General features: G+C 47.5%; 1 protein-coding gene across 1 annotated transcript in view; it reads right to left on the bottom strand.

The window, feature by feature from the left end:
- Positions 1 to 8762: 8762 nt before the first annotated feature.
- The window catches only part of ZNF701 (zinc finger protein 701), a 22351-nt gene continuing 14485 nt past the window's right edge, over positions 8763 to 16628 (bottom strand). Inside the window, 2 exon segments of the mRNA XM_011966039.1 lie at positions 8763 to 8902; positions 9721 to 9954. Coding sequence (XP_011821429.1) covers positions 9879 to 9954 — 76 coding nt within the window. The 3' untranslated portion in view covers positions 8763 to 8902; positions 9721 to 9878.

Genomic DNA, 16628 nt, shown 5'->3' on the forward strand with positions numbered 1-16628 from the left:
GAGGCAGGCAGATCACTTGAGGACCGGAGTTCGAGACCAGCCTGGCCAACATAGCGAAATGGCATTTCTACTAAAAATACAAAAATTAGCCAGGCGTGGTGGCGCACACCTGTAATCCCAGCTACTCAGGAGGTTGGGGTAGGAAAATTGCTTGAACCTGGGAGGCGGAGGTGGCAGTGAGTCAGGATCACGCCACCGCACTCCAGCCTGGGTGACACAGTGAGACTGTCTCAAAACAAACAAACAAAACCCTTACAATTTGCCAATAAAAAGTATCTTTTCTAGTTACTTTCAGAATGCACGTAAAGTGAATTGAAAATTCTGCCGTGGTGAAAGTTCATCCTATCAGTTGGGTCACCCTTGCCATATCCAACTGACACAGGAGGTAGAAAGAAATTATTTAAGCAGATAGTGAGGGCAAAAACTCCTCTGCAGAGCTTCCCTTCTAACAAAAAGCTGCCCAAAATATCATTTTGTTCTAACGAAGAGCAGCCTGAAAAATTGATCTGAAAACAGGTAAGCAAGCTGGAAGCTTGCACGGAGGGAAGTCAGCAGCTGCGCCAATAGGAAAGGGGCAACCTTGGGCCTAGGCATGCCCACAATGGAAGCTCCGTCTTTCCTTTTTTGTTAGCACGTGTACAGTCAGAAAGAAATGGGCAAGATGGCGCACATCTCAGGCACAGAACCCACCTGCATAATAAAAGATTGGGGAGGGGGCTACCAGAAATTCATGCCGTATGCAAATGACACATCTGGTCCTAACGAGTTTTTCACGCCCTATGTAGATAAGACACTGCCTCCCCACCAGCTCATCAATAAAATCCCTACATTTTACCACGAATCCTCAAACCATTTTTCCAGGACCCTTCTCTGTAGCAGAGAGCTATTGACTTTCTTTCGCCTATTGAACTTCCACTCTAACGTCACTCTTGGGTGTCCATGTACTTGATTTCCGTGGCCATGAGACAATGAACCTCAGATATTACCCCAGAAAATAAGGCTGCTTCACAACTAAACCAAAGTCAAGAGGACATATAAAAAATAAACTCAGGACACAAACATTGCCTCAAGAACGTGATTCTCTGAAGTATGACTGATGAAACTTCCTGATGTAACCAGAAACCCCTGAAACCAGCTTTTTCTTTTTTCTTCTTTTTTTTTTTGGACAGAGTCTTGCTCTGTCACCAGGCTAGAGAGAAGTGGCACAGTCTCGGCTCACTGCAAGCCACGACTCCCTGGATCAAGCGATTCTCCAGCCTCAGCCTCCGGAGTAGCTGGGATTAGAGGCACGTACCCAAGACACCCGCTAATTTTTGTATTTTTACTAGAGACAGGGTTTCACCATCTTGGCCAGGATGGTCTCGAACTCCTGACCTTGTGATCTGCTCGCCTTGGCCTCCCAAGGTGCTGGGATTACAGGCATGAGCCACCGTACCAGCCCAGATTTTTCTTATAGCTGCTAAAATAAATCACCTGGGACTTTAAAAATAGTTTGTGAGCCAAGTATCTGAGACGTCTCAATCAGTTTAGAAAGTTTATCTTGCCAAGGTTAAGAGTATGCGCATGACGCAGGCTCAGGAGGTCCTAATGGCATGTGCCCAATATGGTCTAGGTAGACCTTACATTTTAGGGAGATATGTCATATCAATCAGTAAGTGTCAGATGTACATTGGTTCAGTCGGGAAAGGTAGAACAACTCAAAGCCGGGGAGGGGGGGTTCCAGGACATAGGTAGATAAGAGACAAATGGTTGCTTTCTTTTCAGTCTCTGATTAGCCTTTCGTAGTTTGAGTAACTTTGTTCTCATATATTTTATTTTATTTTGAGATGAGGTCTTGCTCTTTGCCAGCTACTCGGGAGGCTGAGGCGGGAGAATTGTTTCAACCTGGAAACGGAGGTTGTGGTGAGCCGAGATCATCTTGCACTCCAAGATGTGGTTGGGGAGAAATCCACAAATTTTGGTGATCAGAATGGAGGCATTCTGTGCTCAGTGGCATGAGAGAGTACGGAAAACACTTTTTTTTAAATTTTTTTTTTATTTTTATTTTTTGGCGGGTGGGACGGAGTCTCACTTTGTCGCCAAGGCAAAGTATAGTGTCAAAATCTCAGCTCACTGCAAAGTCCACCTCCTGGTTTCAAGAGATTCTTCTGCCTCAGTCTCCCGAGTAGCTGGGATTATAGACACCCACCACCACGCCCGGTTACTTTTGGTATTTTTAGTAGAAACGGGGTTTCACCATGTTGGCCAGGCTGGTCTCAAACTCCCGACTTCAAGTGATCTGCCCTCCTCAGCCTCTCAAAATGATGGGATTACAGGCATAAGCCACCGCGCACGGCCTTTTTTCCTATTTCAAATAGGCAAGCCAACTATTTGAACAACCAGAGAGGGCTCTGTGCAGTATCCCGGGCCCCAGATGCAGAGGAGCAGCCCGGGTTTTCTGATCTCCTAATTAGGTGTTCCAAGTACAGGAAATGGGATGGAACCTGAATAGGTCAAGGGGTAGGTGTATGGAGGCCTCAGTTCTGATCTACAGGAACAGAGAACGGAGCATCAGATGGAATCAAGTACAGAAGGAGAGACCACAGCGGAAAGAGATCCCTTTGACACAGCCCTCCCTGTGCCGCAGAGTCAAAAAACCAAAGAGGCCACAGAAGCCAGATGACAGGGTGCTGCCCATCAGGATCAAGACTCTGCCTTTGTCTCTGAGCTGCAGCATCACTAGAGGATAAAAAAATCAAACTATCACACATCTAAAGAGCAGAGGGGCCTGGGGCGGTGGCTCACACTTGTAATTTCAGCACCGGGCAAATCACCTGAGGTCAGGAGTTCAAGACCAGCCTGGCCAACATGGTGCCACACCATCTCTACTAAAAATAAAGAAATCAGCCTGGTGTGGTGGTGATGCATGACTGTATTTCCAGCTCCTTGAGAGGCTGAGACAGGACAGTCACTTGAACCCAGGCGGCAGAGGTCGTAGTGAGCTATTGTGCCACTGCACTTCAGTCTGGGCAAGAGAGGGAGACGCTGTCTCAAAAAATTAAATAAATAAATAAGTAAATAGCAGAGAGGTAAGAGGGGGCAAATAAAGATGTTCACTCAGAGATCTCAGGATTTAAACTTTTCTTTTCCCACAGAATTCTCCCACTTGCAGAGTTTCCCCACACACTATTGGAAGGTGGAGCTTCCACTCTGCCCATCTGAGCGCTTACCTGCCTTTACACCTGTAATACATTCCCACCCAGCTGGATTTTGTTGCTATTTTCACTTCACTCTCCACAGTCCAGGGCTCTTTCCCTTGCTCCAACATGGAGACAGCAGGTCAGAAAGAGACTCCTGCTTATAAAAAAAAGGAAGGTGACATGCTGGAGCTTTTCTAGAGTCCCAGTCCTATGTTTCAGTAGGAAAGAAGGCATTGCAGATGATCTAGGAAAACATTTCACTAATTGTTCCGCTGACTGCCTCCCTCTGAATGCTTGGGGAACGTTGTAATATGTAATATGTGGACATCGAGCTCTCTTCCAAGAACTACTGAATCAAAAGCACAGAAGCAAACAGGCAAATGGATATCTGTTTGTTTGTTTTTAGGCAGAGTTTCGCTCTTGTTGCCCAAGGTAGAGCCCAATGGTGCTATCTCAACTCACTGCAACCTCTGCCTCCCGGGTTCAAGCGACCTCTCTCGCCTCAGCCTCTCGAGTAGCTGGGATTACAATCACGCGCCACCACCCCTGCCTAATTTTGTATTTTTAGTAGAAACAAGATTTCTCCATGTTGGTCAGGCTATTCTCAAACTCCCTACCTCTGGTGATCTGCCCGCATCAGCCTCCAAAAGTGCTGGGATTACAGGCGTGAGTCATCGCGCAAGGCCAGAACTGGATATTTTTAAAGTTAGCCAGAAGGTTTTGTTTTGCTTTTTGAAACAGAGTCTCGCTCTGTCACCTGGGCTAGAGTGTAGTGGCAGGATCTTGGCTCACTGTAACCTTTCCCTCCCAGGCTCAAGCGATTCTCCGATTCTCTTTCCTCAGCCTTTCTAGTATCTGGGATTTCAGGCGAGTACCATCATGCCCTGCTAATTTTTGTATTTTTAGTAGAGACAGAGTTTCATCATGTTGGCCAGACTGGTCTCGAATCCCTGACCTGAAGTGATCCACTAGCCGTAGCCTCCCAAAGTGCTGAGATTAGCCTTAGCCTCCCAAAGTGCTGGATTAATTAATATTTGGGACAGGCTCTGGCTTTATCGCCCAGGCTCACGCCTGTCCCAAATATTAATCAATTAAATTAAAAGTATTATGTAATAACACCAATTTTTCTTTCCCCACTTCACTGTTCCACTTTATACCCAACTCTGAGAAAAGGCAAGAGAGTGACTCACAACTGAATAAGTCACTGCCCTCGGGCTGAATAGGGATTCCAAGTGGAAGCTGACCTCAGATGCCAAGATTTACAGAATGTAAACGTCTCATAGATAGGAGTTTAAAAATTCTCAACCTCATCTGTATAATTTAAACAAATTTTTAAAGTTACTAGATTACATACAAAGAAGTCAACATGTCACGACTAGTAGTATGAACTCACCTACTCATCTGAACCCAAAGTCCCCCGCTCCTTTTTTTCTTTTGAGACAGGGTCTCACTCTGTTGACCAGGCTGGGGTGCAGTGGCATGATCTCGGCTCACTGCAGCCTGGACCTCCTGGGCTCAAGTGATCCTCCTACATCGGCCTCCAGAGTAGCTAGGATTACAGGTGTCCACCATCATGGCCCATTAACTTTTTTTTTTCTTTTTTCGGTCAGAGACGTGAGTCTCATTATGCTGCCCAGGCTGGTGTCGGGCTCCTGGACTCAGGCAATCCCCTTGTCTTAGTCTCCTACAGTGCCGGGATAACAGGCATGAGCCACTGCGCCCAGCCCCTCTGTCTTCATTACTGTGCTTCCCTCCCTAATTCTGTACATATCTCGCATTCTCCTCTTCTCTCTCCAGCTCTTGTTTTCTTTTTCCCTGGAATTCTGTTCCTCATTTTGTACCCCTCTCCTCTCCTGCTGTTTATCCCCTTCTTCCCTTTATTCCTTCTCTTCCACCTCTTCTGCTCCATCCTCACAACTTATTTAACCTCTTATTGCTCCTTCTTCATAGATCTTTTAATCTTTCGATTGTCCTCAGTCTCCATAGATTTCTCCCTCTTCTCCCATCTCTGCGCCTCCTCTGCTCTCCCTGTTAAATTCTCTCTTCCCTGTTATATCCCCCGTCCCCACTCTATGGCACTCTAGACCCACAATAATCCTCCCTGCTGTGGTTCTCCCTCTGTTCTCCTTGCCATGTCTCTGTACATCTAGCTTTTCTCTACATTTCTGCAGTTACTTTTCTCCTCCTGTTTTCTTTTCTTATCTCAGGTTTTCTACTGCTCTCTGTCTCCTGATCCCTTTGGCCCACACGATTACAGGGGGGTTTGGAGTAAGAGGCCTGCATCCCGGGGAAGCACATTTTCCAGGGGCTGGAGCTGGGCAGGCAAGAACAGCCCGTGTCACAGGACAGGCCCCGGGCACCTCCCCAGCGCGCGCTTAGGAGAAGCGGTGACTGCGGAGGGGAGACCTGGGGAGCAGCAGGACCCGGCACGAGGAGGGAGGTGGGGGGCGACGGCGCCTTAAGACAGTGGCGGGGTCTGCAGAATCTCAGGACCAGGCAGAGGACGCGGCCTCTGAGGGACTGGGGCCAGGGCGCTACACTCGACAAGCCAACGAAGGCGAGGGTGGGAGGCGCCCAGGGCGGGAATCCACCTCACCTGTGAGGACTTTAAAAAGCGCGGGGCGGGAGGAGTTAGAAAAAGGTTTTAAGCAGGAAAACTACGCAATAGAAAGTGTATACATTGCCCTACAGCAGAAAAACCAGACCGCACCAGCCTCAAGGCGACTTTAAACCCAAAAGGAAGCGAACCCCAGACTCTCAATTTGCTCTGCATGAAGGAAGACGGGCGAGAATTTCCAGGTCTGTAGGAAAGGAAGTGAACCCCAGACTCTCAAAGGGACGTCTCAATTTGCTCTGCATGAAGGAAGAAGGGCGAGAATTTCCAGGTCTGTAGGGACCCCACGTCCCAGGTACAGAAGCGCCGGGGACCTGGGAAACACAGACTTAATACAAGACAGAGAGAAACTCACGGGCTGCAGTGGGACCTCCACTCCGCGCTATCCGCTTTCAGGTTTGCGTGAATCTGCGTGCGCAGGACAGAAATAAGGCCTGGGCGGGGTCCACGAGGAGGTGGGCGGGGCCTGGGCAGGGCGAAGCGCCGCGCCACGGGGAGAGACTTTGCCCTTTAGAACCGGCAGAGGGCGGGGCCGGGGCGGCACCTGTGAGTCTCAGTCTTGAGCCCAGCGCCTCTGTTTTTCCGATTTTGGAGGCAAGACCGGCCAGGAAGGCTGAGGCTTGATTCAAAAGCCCTGGAATTGTCTGGAATGGGGATGCAAACTAGAATGTGAAATGCAAAGCCTTGCCTGGGCGGAATGTAGGATTTCATGCTGCCGGCCCACAGAACAGAATAGAAATCCTCTCCCTTTCTATTCGCCATTCACTCTGGGGGGTGGGAGTGCGGGTGGGGGAAGGGTCTACCCTGTGCTTAGCTTCAGAGACTTCCCTAGGGCCACACCTGGGATGCGAAACGGAGTGCTCAATCCAGGGAAGAGTGAGGTCACCACCTGCTGCTTAAACACAGCAGGGATGCGGGCGCTGGGGAGGAAGCCTGAGGTCGCAGCTACTCAGGAAGCAGCAGCGGGAGGTTCGCTGAGCCTGGGGTTCCAGACCAGCATGGGCGACAAAGTAATAGTCCCTCCCGCAGTGCTCCCTTCCTCATTCTCTAAATTTTTAAAATAAAATTTTGATTCTGTAGGGATCCAACATTATTCTTTTCCATGTGAATATCCAGTTAGTCGTCCCAGCACATTTGTGGAGGAGATCTAATACTTTCTTTTTTTTAATTTTCTTTTTTTTTTTTTTTTTTTTTAAGACAGTATTTCTCTGTCTCCCAGGCTGGAGTGCAGTGGCAAGGTCTCAGCTCAGTGCAGCCTGTACACCCTGTGTTGAAGTGATTCTCCTGCCTCAGTCTTCGGAGTAGCTGGCATTACAAGCGCGCCACCATGTCCAACCAATTTTTGTATATTTGGTAGAGACGGGGTTTCACCATGTTGGCCAGGCCGGTCTCAAACTCCTCACTTGAAGTGATCCACCTGCCTCGGCCTCCCAGAGTGTTGTGATTACAATCGTGAGCCACCACGCCTGGCCCAAGAAATACTCTTTACTTCACCATTTAAATGTTGAGACAATATAATTGAAAACAAAATGATCTTCCCCCGAATGAGAAATCATCTACACGAAGATAACAGAATAAGAAATAAAAATGATTTCATTAATAAATAAGCCTTAGACCAGAATGTGATGGCAAATAGAGGAAAAGAGCTAAGAGGTTGAAAACAGAGAAAGACACTTCACTGTTCTATACAACCCATTAAGTACATGTTTTCAAGATAAACACTAATCAGTCCTCAGGGACTGATTAAGTACATGTTTTCAAGATAAACACTAATTAGTCCTCAGGGAAGAGGACTTGACAACACCCTTGATCGCACATGGCTCTACTTGGTAACGGAGGTGACCATCTGTGTCAGCTAACTAGCGTCATCCTGAGGGAGGGGGAGAAACCCTAACCCATAACTTTTGGCAAGTGTGAGCTTTACAACAGGGCAGCAGGTGCCCTCTCTGGTGAGGCTCCTACAATCCGACAGAAACTGATGTCAGCAGTAAATAAAATTTAGAGTATATGATTAAGTACAGAATTTACTTGAAGGCAAAGCTTGGAAATAGCCACCTGGAAACATCAACTCTAAATGAATTGGATCAGCATTCCAAAGTAGAGATATTAAGGTTTCACACACATAGGGAAAGACAGAGAATCTTTAGCAGAATCACCACATTTTTTTATTCAAGACCAGTGCATAGGGTGCAGCCACTTGCTTGGTTGTGGATTGATACACTTTAAGGAAGGTCAAAGTGTACCTTATCATTACAAAAGAAGGGACAATGATCCGAGGAGGTCTTAGCTCTGTGGCTGCTTAGTCTTCCTAATTACTTACAGGAAAAGTCTTAGAAATTGCCCCTGCATAACACTGGACTCAGGTTGCATGACCACATTCCTCTCAAGGCTCAGAATTACCTCAAGGTCCATAGCCTTAAATTGAAGTCATTTGATGTTTGAATTATTTAATTTCCTACTGAGATAAAGGTACTGTCTCCCTTGTTGTTTGCCTTTCAAAAAGAACTCCCAAGTCCTGCAGAAATACATCCCTGGGTCATTAAACTGAAAAAAGGTTTAGTTTCTAAAAGAAAAAAAGAAAAGTTAGCCGGGCATGGTGGCTCATGCCTGTAATCCCAGCTACTCGGGAAGCTAAGGCAGGAGAATCGCTTGAACCCAGGAGATGGAGGTTGTGGATGAGGCGAGATCGCGCCTTGCACTGCAGCCTGGGTAACAGAAAAAAACTGTCTAAAAAAAAAAAAATAACACCTCAGAAGACAGAGAAAATGAATTTACAAATTTTCTAACTGAATATTCTAAGAGATAAAAGGAAATAAAATCTCTTCCCTTACTTTTAAAGGAGGAATTACACTTCTCATTTATTTGCTTGTTTGTTTGAGACAGGGTCTAGCTTTGTCACCTAGGCTGGAGTGTGGTGGCGAGTTCAGAGCTCACTGCAGTCTCCAACTTTCTGGCTCAAGTGATCCTCCCACCTCAGCGCCCCAAGCAACTGGGACCACGGGCGTGGACCACCACACCTGGCAGATTTTTTTTGATTTTAAGTAGAGACGAGGTCTCACTATGTTGCCCAGGCTGATTTCGAACACCTGGGCTCAAGCGATCCTCCTGCCTCGGCTCTTGAACCTGCTGGGATTGCAGGTGTGAGACACCACTCCAGGCCGTGACTTTATTTCCATGAAATATGAAATTATCCTCCACTCCTGTGTGTAATAGGCAGTTTTGCATGTCACCTTTCAGTTTCCATTGTCCACTCAAACAACCCAGGATCTTGCTTAGTTTAATAAGCCATTCTAATTACCAGTCCCCGCTGCAACCAGCGCCCCACTCCACCCCTTTACCAAGATTCCTGCCCCTCTCCCCCACCCTGCCCCAGACGGAGGGGAGCTTGCACCGCCAGCAGGATGCGTGACTCTACCTGCTCAAAAAAGGCGCTTTGCATTAAAACCATTTTCAACTTAAGAGGAAAAACGATTCAGCGATCAGTACAGGTGGCCCACTACAGTAAGTTGTTTTACCTTCGATTGTTTGAAATATTAACACAAAACGGACAGGAAGCATCCCTGTGATATTAGGGGTAATATCACGGCATATCAGAAACAATCCACCAATCAGTAACCCGGGAATCCAGTCCTGCAGGATGGAGGATGGAGAGGATGACAGCAGGAGACATCTGGGGCCCAGCTGGGGAGAAAGACAGCACCCGCCCCCTCCAGACCCTGCACTTCAAAACATCCTTTCCAGACCTCGCCCTCAAGATGATTATCTCTCTCTGGCCCGGGCGTTCCCACTTTCCAGGCCGGCTCCCAGGCAGCCTCCTCATTCTTGCCCCGTCCAGATCCTGTTCAAGGCCCCGCCCCTTCTAACCAGGCACCACCCCTACAGCCGCCTCCACACTCTCATAGCCAGGAGTGGCTGTGATCTATCAGCCTTGGCCTCCCAAAGCGTTGGGATTACAGGCGTCAGCCACCCCACATAGCCCAATCTTCTTAACATAAACACTTTAATGTCAATTAAGGCTTAAACTCAATGTTAAGTCAACTCAATCTCAAGTCAATGCCTAATTGGCTCTAATGTCAATTAAAGCTTTATGATTTTCTATAGTCACTGTATTTGGAACAATTATCTGAAAAATGAATTTTCTGATGTTCTGCAAGGATTGACCTCGGACTGAAGACCTTGCCACCCTTATGACTCCAACTCAAACAATTTTGGAAACTCACTGAGTTAAGAGACAGCTTCAAGAAATCAAAAAACCAATGCATGAAGAAAATGAGAAGGTCAACAAACATACAGAAATTATGAAGAACTACACAGAAGCTCTCAGGCTAAAAATACAGTAACTAAATGGAAAAATTCAATACATGGGTTCAAAATCAGAATTCATAATGTAAATTAAAAATTAGACTGGGGGACTGGCAAGGTGGCTCACACTAGGACTTGGGGAGGCCGAGGTGGGTGGATCACCTGAGGTCAGGAGTTTGGAGAACAACCTGGTTATTATGGCAAAACCCTGTCTCTACTAAAAATACAAAGATTAGCTGGGTGTGGAGGTGGGCTCCTGTAGTTCCAGTTACTCTAGAGGCTGAGGCAGGAGAAGCACTTGAACATGGGAGGCAGAGGTTGCAATGGGCCGAGATCGCTCCACTGTACTCCAGCCTGGGTGACAAAGCAAGACTGTCTCAAAAAAATAAAACAATTTAAAAAATAGGCCAGGCACGATGGCTCACGCCTGAAATCTCTGCACTTTGGGAGGCCAAGGTGGGCAGATCACCTGAGATTGGGAGTTTGAGACCAGCCTGACCAACACAGAGAAACCCCGGCTCTATGAAAAATGTAACAATTAGCCAGGTGTGCTGGTGCACACATGTAGTCTCAGCTACTTGGGAGGCTGAGATAAGAGAATCACTTAAACCCAGGTGACAGAGGCTGGAGGTGAGCCGAGTTTGCACCACTGCACTCCAGCTTGGCAACAGAGCAAAACTTCATCTCAAAAAAAATTTTTTTCAAGTACCAGAAGTCCCAGAAGACAGTGAGAGGAAGAAAGGTATAGAAAAGCCTGTTGGAAGACATTAATGACCAAAAATTTCTAATTTCAGAAGGCAAGAGAAATTATGGCCATCATGGTGAAACACCATCTCTACTAAAAAGTACAAAACTTAGCTGGGAGTGGTGGCGCCTGCCTGTAATCGCAGCTACTCGGGAGGCTGAGGCAGAAAAACTGCTTGAACCCGGGAGGCAGAGGCTGCAGTCAGCCTAGATCATGCCGTTGCACTCCAGCCTGGGTGACAAGAGCAAAACTCAGTCTTAAAAAAAAAAAAAGCGGGCATGTGAAAGAACATTTCTGTTTTATCCTAAAAAAATGCATAATATGAACAAATCACCAGGACAAAAATAAAGAACAAAAGAATACAAAATAGCTCTCAAAATACATGAAAAGAATGCTTTCAGCAAAGTATTAAAATCTATTTTAAATATACATGTCCACGATTAATGACATCTACTCAGACTCTCAAGGAATAGAAAATATAAATAAAAAGGGCTTTCATTTTCACCGAATACAAAAAAGGACATGGTGGTAAGACCACAGTAGTAAGCCTTGCTTGAAAGAGTGAGAAATTTCTCATGTTCTCAGTCAGAGAGGGCACCTTTGCAGCTGGGGGGGGGTGCGGAGGGAATCTTCCCATATCTAAAAGAGGAAATGGCAAGTCCAAAAAGAAGTAATCGGTTTTGCAGGAATTCTCCAGATATCTGCAGTGAAGTCACCACACTCACAGGCAGCCAGTGTGTTATTCTTAGTAACAGTGAAAAACTGTCAAGGAGATTATGTGAAGTCAGGGGCTTGAGACCAGCCTGGCTAACATGGTGAAACCCTATCTCTATGAAAAATACAAAATTAGCCAAGCCTGGTGGCGGACGCCTGTAATCCCAGCTACTTGAGAGGTTGAGGCACGAGAAATCACTTGATCCTGGGAGGTGGAGGTTATAGTGAGCCCAGATTGCTCCAGTGAACTCCAGCCTGGGCAACGGAGGCAGATGGAATTTAAGATGAGAGAGACTGAGAAAAGGCATGCGTGAGTGTGAGCAAACTTGTGAGGTAGGACGCTTCAGAATCACAGAAGACTGGCTACTACAATACCTGCTATTTTATTTTTTTATTTTTATTTTATTTTTTTTTTGAGAAGGAGTCTCGCTGTGTCGCCCAGGGTGGAGTGCAGTGGCCGGATCTCAGCTCACTGCAAGCTCCACCTCCCGGGTTTTTACGCCATTCTCCTGCCTCAGCCTCCCGAGTAGCTGGGACTACAGGCGCCCGCCACCTCGCCCGGCTAGTTTTTTGTATTTTTTAGTAGAGACGGGGTTTCACCGTGTTAGCCAGGATGGTCTCGATCTCCTGACCTCGTGATCTGCCCGTCTCGGCCTCCCAAAGTGCTGGGATTACAGGCTTGAGCCACCGCGCCTGGCAATACCTGCTATTTTAGAGAGGAAGGAGACAGAAGAATCCACTGAGGAATGTCACTTTACCTGAGGAACAGCCATCCCTGGCTCCTTTTCTTTGGCCTTTGTGGTGGCTTCATTACATAGCAAGAGTCTTTGGAAATCAATCCTGTGTGTAAAAAAATATGAGATTTAATTTTTCCTTTTTTTTTTTTTTTTTGAGATGGAGTCTAGCTCTGTCACCAGGATGTGGTTCGGTGGCATGATCTCAGATCACTGTAACCTCTGCCTCCCTGGTTCTAGCGATTCTCCTGCCTCAGCCTCTTAAGTAGCTGGGACTACAGGCATGAGCTGCCAGGCCCAGCTAATTTTTCTATTTTTACTAGAGACGGGGTTTTACCACATTGACCAGGATGGTCTTGATCTCCTGACCTCATGATCTGCCCACCCAGGCCTCCTAAAGACTCGGGATTGATGTGAGCCACCGCACCCAGCCGAGATTTAGTGTTTAGAAATCACTCATTCCTTTCCTGTGGCAAAACACGCACACACAGGGGACACCTCACCCGGGAGAAGTCCTCTGCTGCCCACTGCACCAGAGATTACGCAGAGATAACAATGTCCCACAGGAGGATCTACAAGGGTAATTTTGACTTGTTTTCAGATTCCACTCCCCCCTCCCTGGAAAAGTCCAAACACACGCTGCAGCAGGGCACAGACCTTCAGGGCACAGATCTGGCACTACCCAAACCTCACACAGAGCACAGCCCCCTCACCTCCCTGTGGATCACAGGCTGATCTCAGCTCTCAACATGGAGGAAACTGCCTTGACGTTCAATGCTGGACACAGATGAGAATCACCAGCGCCATTATAAGTATTATTGAGGGTGGGTCCCATCCTATGATAATAGCAATCTCTGATAAAACAGCATAAAACATGTATTTGCAAAATGTCTGAGAACCCTCATGTAAAGTCAGGGTTGAGCTCCACTCAGAGGGCGCCAGCCCAGCACAGCCCCCACCTTCTGGCTCTGCTCTCCCCTTGGTGACTTGTTCTCACCAGAATCCAGTGAACAGCAAAGGAGCAAAAAGAATCACACAGAATAGGCAATATGGACCAGAGGTGGGGGTGAAGGTGGGGTTGCCATGTCAAATGGGGGGTTGGGGAGATCACAAAGGTTTCCATAGAGAAAGTGATGTCAGAACAAAGACTTAGGGAAGAAAGGTTGCTTGTCACTTGCAGCTGCAGGGCCAGAGTACTAGGCAGAGGGACAGCCCAGAAGGCCCTGAGACAGGAGCAACCTCAGTCCCAGAAAAAAGAAAGAGGCCTGTATGGCTTGAGCCGTATGGCTGGAGGCCTGTATGGCTGGAGCAGATGAAGTGAGGAGGACACAGGCAGGAGATGAGGTCAGAGGGGTCCTGGGAGCCCAGATCCCTAAGGATGAGGTCTTGAAACATTTTTCCCCCACACCTCAAAAGAAATTTGGAAATGATGTATTTTCTCACTCCTTTCACGTATACATGTAATTTTCTCTTTACCTTATAAATTACAACACTTACAAATAATGTATTTCCCATATTTAAAATACATGGTGTCGACCTCAGCTAAGCCCCTAGAAGTACATTGTCGCCCTCATCTGAGACGTGTAGGACTGCAAGGGAATGTTTAGGGGTTTAGGAAGTCACTTATGGACATGTGAAGGTGGAGACGCCTGTATGATGTCCCAGGAGAGAGAGAAGAGAACTGGGCACAGGACTGTAGAGCTCAGGGGAGAGGACTGCAAGGGACATGGAGCCATGTAGGTGGGTTAAAGCCATGAGATGAAAAGGTTCAAGGTGATTTGAGTCTAATCACCTGTTTTTCGGAGGACTGGAATCCATTTAAAATTCAAATAACAACTAAGCATCACCCTCTCCTACAGGAAAAGCCACACACTCCATTTTGCCCATCATTTCAGGGTCAGTGTCACTCTGACTGAGCTTTTCTGGTCCTCTCCCTCACCTGTATGTTACAGGCGGGCTCACCGAGGTTCACAGCGGGGGACGTTTCCCCAAGTCATCCTAAGAAGCTCTGAGTTTTGGAAGGAGGAGTCGCTGGTCTTCATGTGATGGCCAGGAAGGGTCCATAGGCTGCGTTGGTCATCCTCCTCTAGAAAATTCCAGGACTGGCCATGTGTGGTGGCTCACTCCTGTAATCCTAGCACTTTGGAAAGCCGAAGCAAGCGGATCGGTTAAGCCGGATCAGTTAAGCTGAGGAGTTTGAGACTAACCTGGGCAACATGGTGAAACCTGTCTCCTGGATAGATGAGAATCGGCCTCCCACAGTGCTGGGATGACAGGCATGAGCCATTGCGCACGGCCTATATGTATATTTTTTAAAAACCAAGAAATAAGGCGGGCATGGTGGCTCAAGCCTGTCATCCCAGCACTGAAGGAGGCCGATGCTCCAGGATCACTTTAGCCCTGCAGTTGGAGCCCGACCTGGACAACAAGGCAAAAGCCTGTCTCTACCAAGAACACAAAAATTATCACGGTGTGGTGGCGCGTGGCTACTCTAGAGGTTGAGGTGGGAGGATCCCTTGAGCCCAGGAGGTTGACGCTGCAGTGAGCTGTGATGCTATCACCGCTCTCCCACCTGTGTAACAGAGTGAGACCCCGATATCCCAAAAAATAAATAAATAAATAAAAAAGGAATCTAAAACCAATTAACGTGAACTTTCCAAAACTAGACTAAAAGGAAAAACCCCATCTTCCCACCCGAAGTTCCCACCCGAAGTAACAAAGGATCAAAGGCTGCTCTCCCTAGCGCCCTCCCCCTTCCACCAGGTATCAGATGGAAAGAGCAAGAGCCCAGGAGTGGCCACAGCCAAGCACTGGCCACCACTTACTCCACGTAGGGCACCCATCTGCTCTGGTCTCAGGCGAATTCACCTCAGTATTTCGTTGGCCAAGGGCCAAATCCTTCATCCAGATATGGGGTAGCCCATAGGGACCTTAAAAACAACAACAACAAAAAAAAAACCCTTTAACCTCTAAAAACTTTGTAAACGGGGCCCTGGAGACGCTCACTCGCGCCCACTCCCACCCTGTGGAGTGCTTTCTTGATTAAATTTCTGCTTTCGCTGCTTCATTCTTTTGTTACTTTGTGTTTTTGTTTGTTTCTTTGTTTTTCAATTATGTTTAATATCCAAGAACCTGGAAACTTCACACTCCAGGCCTGCCTTCCGGGAACAACAGGGAGAGGGTGGAAAAACAGGGTTGCCTCCAGCAGGAGCACGTTTTCCAGGAGTTGGAACTGGGGAGAAGCAGGGCTGGGTACGAGGAGGGAGGTGGGGGGCGATGGCGCCTTCGGACAGGGGTGGGGTCTGCAGGATCTCAGGACCACATAGAGAACGTGGTCTCCCCGGGACTGGGGCTGCAGCGCTGCGCTCCAGGAGCCGATGAGAGCAAGGCTGGAAGGCGCCCAGGGTGAGAGTCCAGCTGGAGGGTGATGGTGAGGACTTGAAACAGCACGAGGCGGGAGGATGGGTCGGAAGGGTTTTGAGAAGGAAAGTTTCGCGACAGGAGGTGTCTGCACGGCCCCACAGAAAGACAGGGACGGGACCAGCCTCAGGGAGACTTTAAAATCAAAAGGAAGTGACTCGTGGACTCTCACCCGGACTTCTCAATTTTCTCTGAGTTGAGAAAGAGGGGGCAGAATTTCCAGGTCTGTGGGGACCCCACGTCCCCGGTATAGCAGCACCAGAGAACTGGGAAGCTCAAACTCCACGGTACAACCTTCAGTCCATGCCATCAGCTTCCGGCTCTGTGCCAATCAGCGCAGGGCAGAAGCCAGACCAGGGATAGAGGTGGGCGGGGCCTGGATCAGGCCAGAAAGTGAGGGGAAGAGGTGGGCGGGGCCTGAGTCAACCAAAATACTAATGGATTCGGTGGATTTCCACAGTACAGTATCAGCACCAAAAATTAGTTGAATTTCCATACATTAACAATAAACACTTTTAAACGAAAATTTAAAAACACTTCCATTTGCTGGGGATCTTAAAAAACACTTCCATTTGCTAGAGATCTTAAAGTGAGAAATACTTAGGAATAAACGTTAAAAACTGAGAATTTTGTACCTTGAAATCTACAAACATTGACCCAAATGATTAAAAACATATATAGAGATACAACTCATATTGATGGTTTGGAAAAATTAATATTGCTAAATTATTACGTAACCCAGTGTGATCCAGATTCAACACAATACTCATAAAAATCCCTATCGGTTTTTGTTAAAGAAACAAAAAGCAGGCTGGGAAAAGTGACTCACGTCTGTTGGCTAGGCTGGTCTCAAACTCATGATCTCAAGTGATCTACCCACCTCGGGCTCCTAAAGTGCTGGGATTACAGGCGTGAGCCAT

This window comes from Mandrillus leucophaeus, unplaced genomic scaffold (assembly GCF_000951045.1).
Source record: "Mandrillus leucophaeus isolate KB7577 unplaced genomic scaffold, Mleu.le_1.0 Scaffold74, whole genome shotgun sequence".
In the NCBI taxonomy this organism is placed as follows: Eukaryota; Metazoa; Chordata; class Mammalia; order Primates; family Cercopithecidae; genus Mandrillus; species Mandrillus leucophaeus.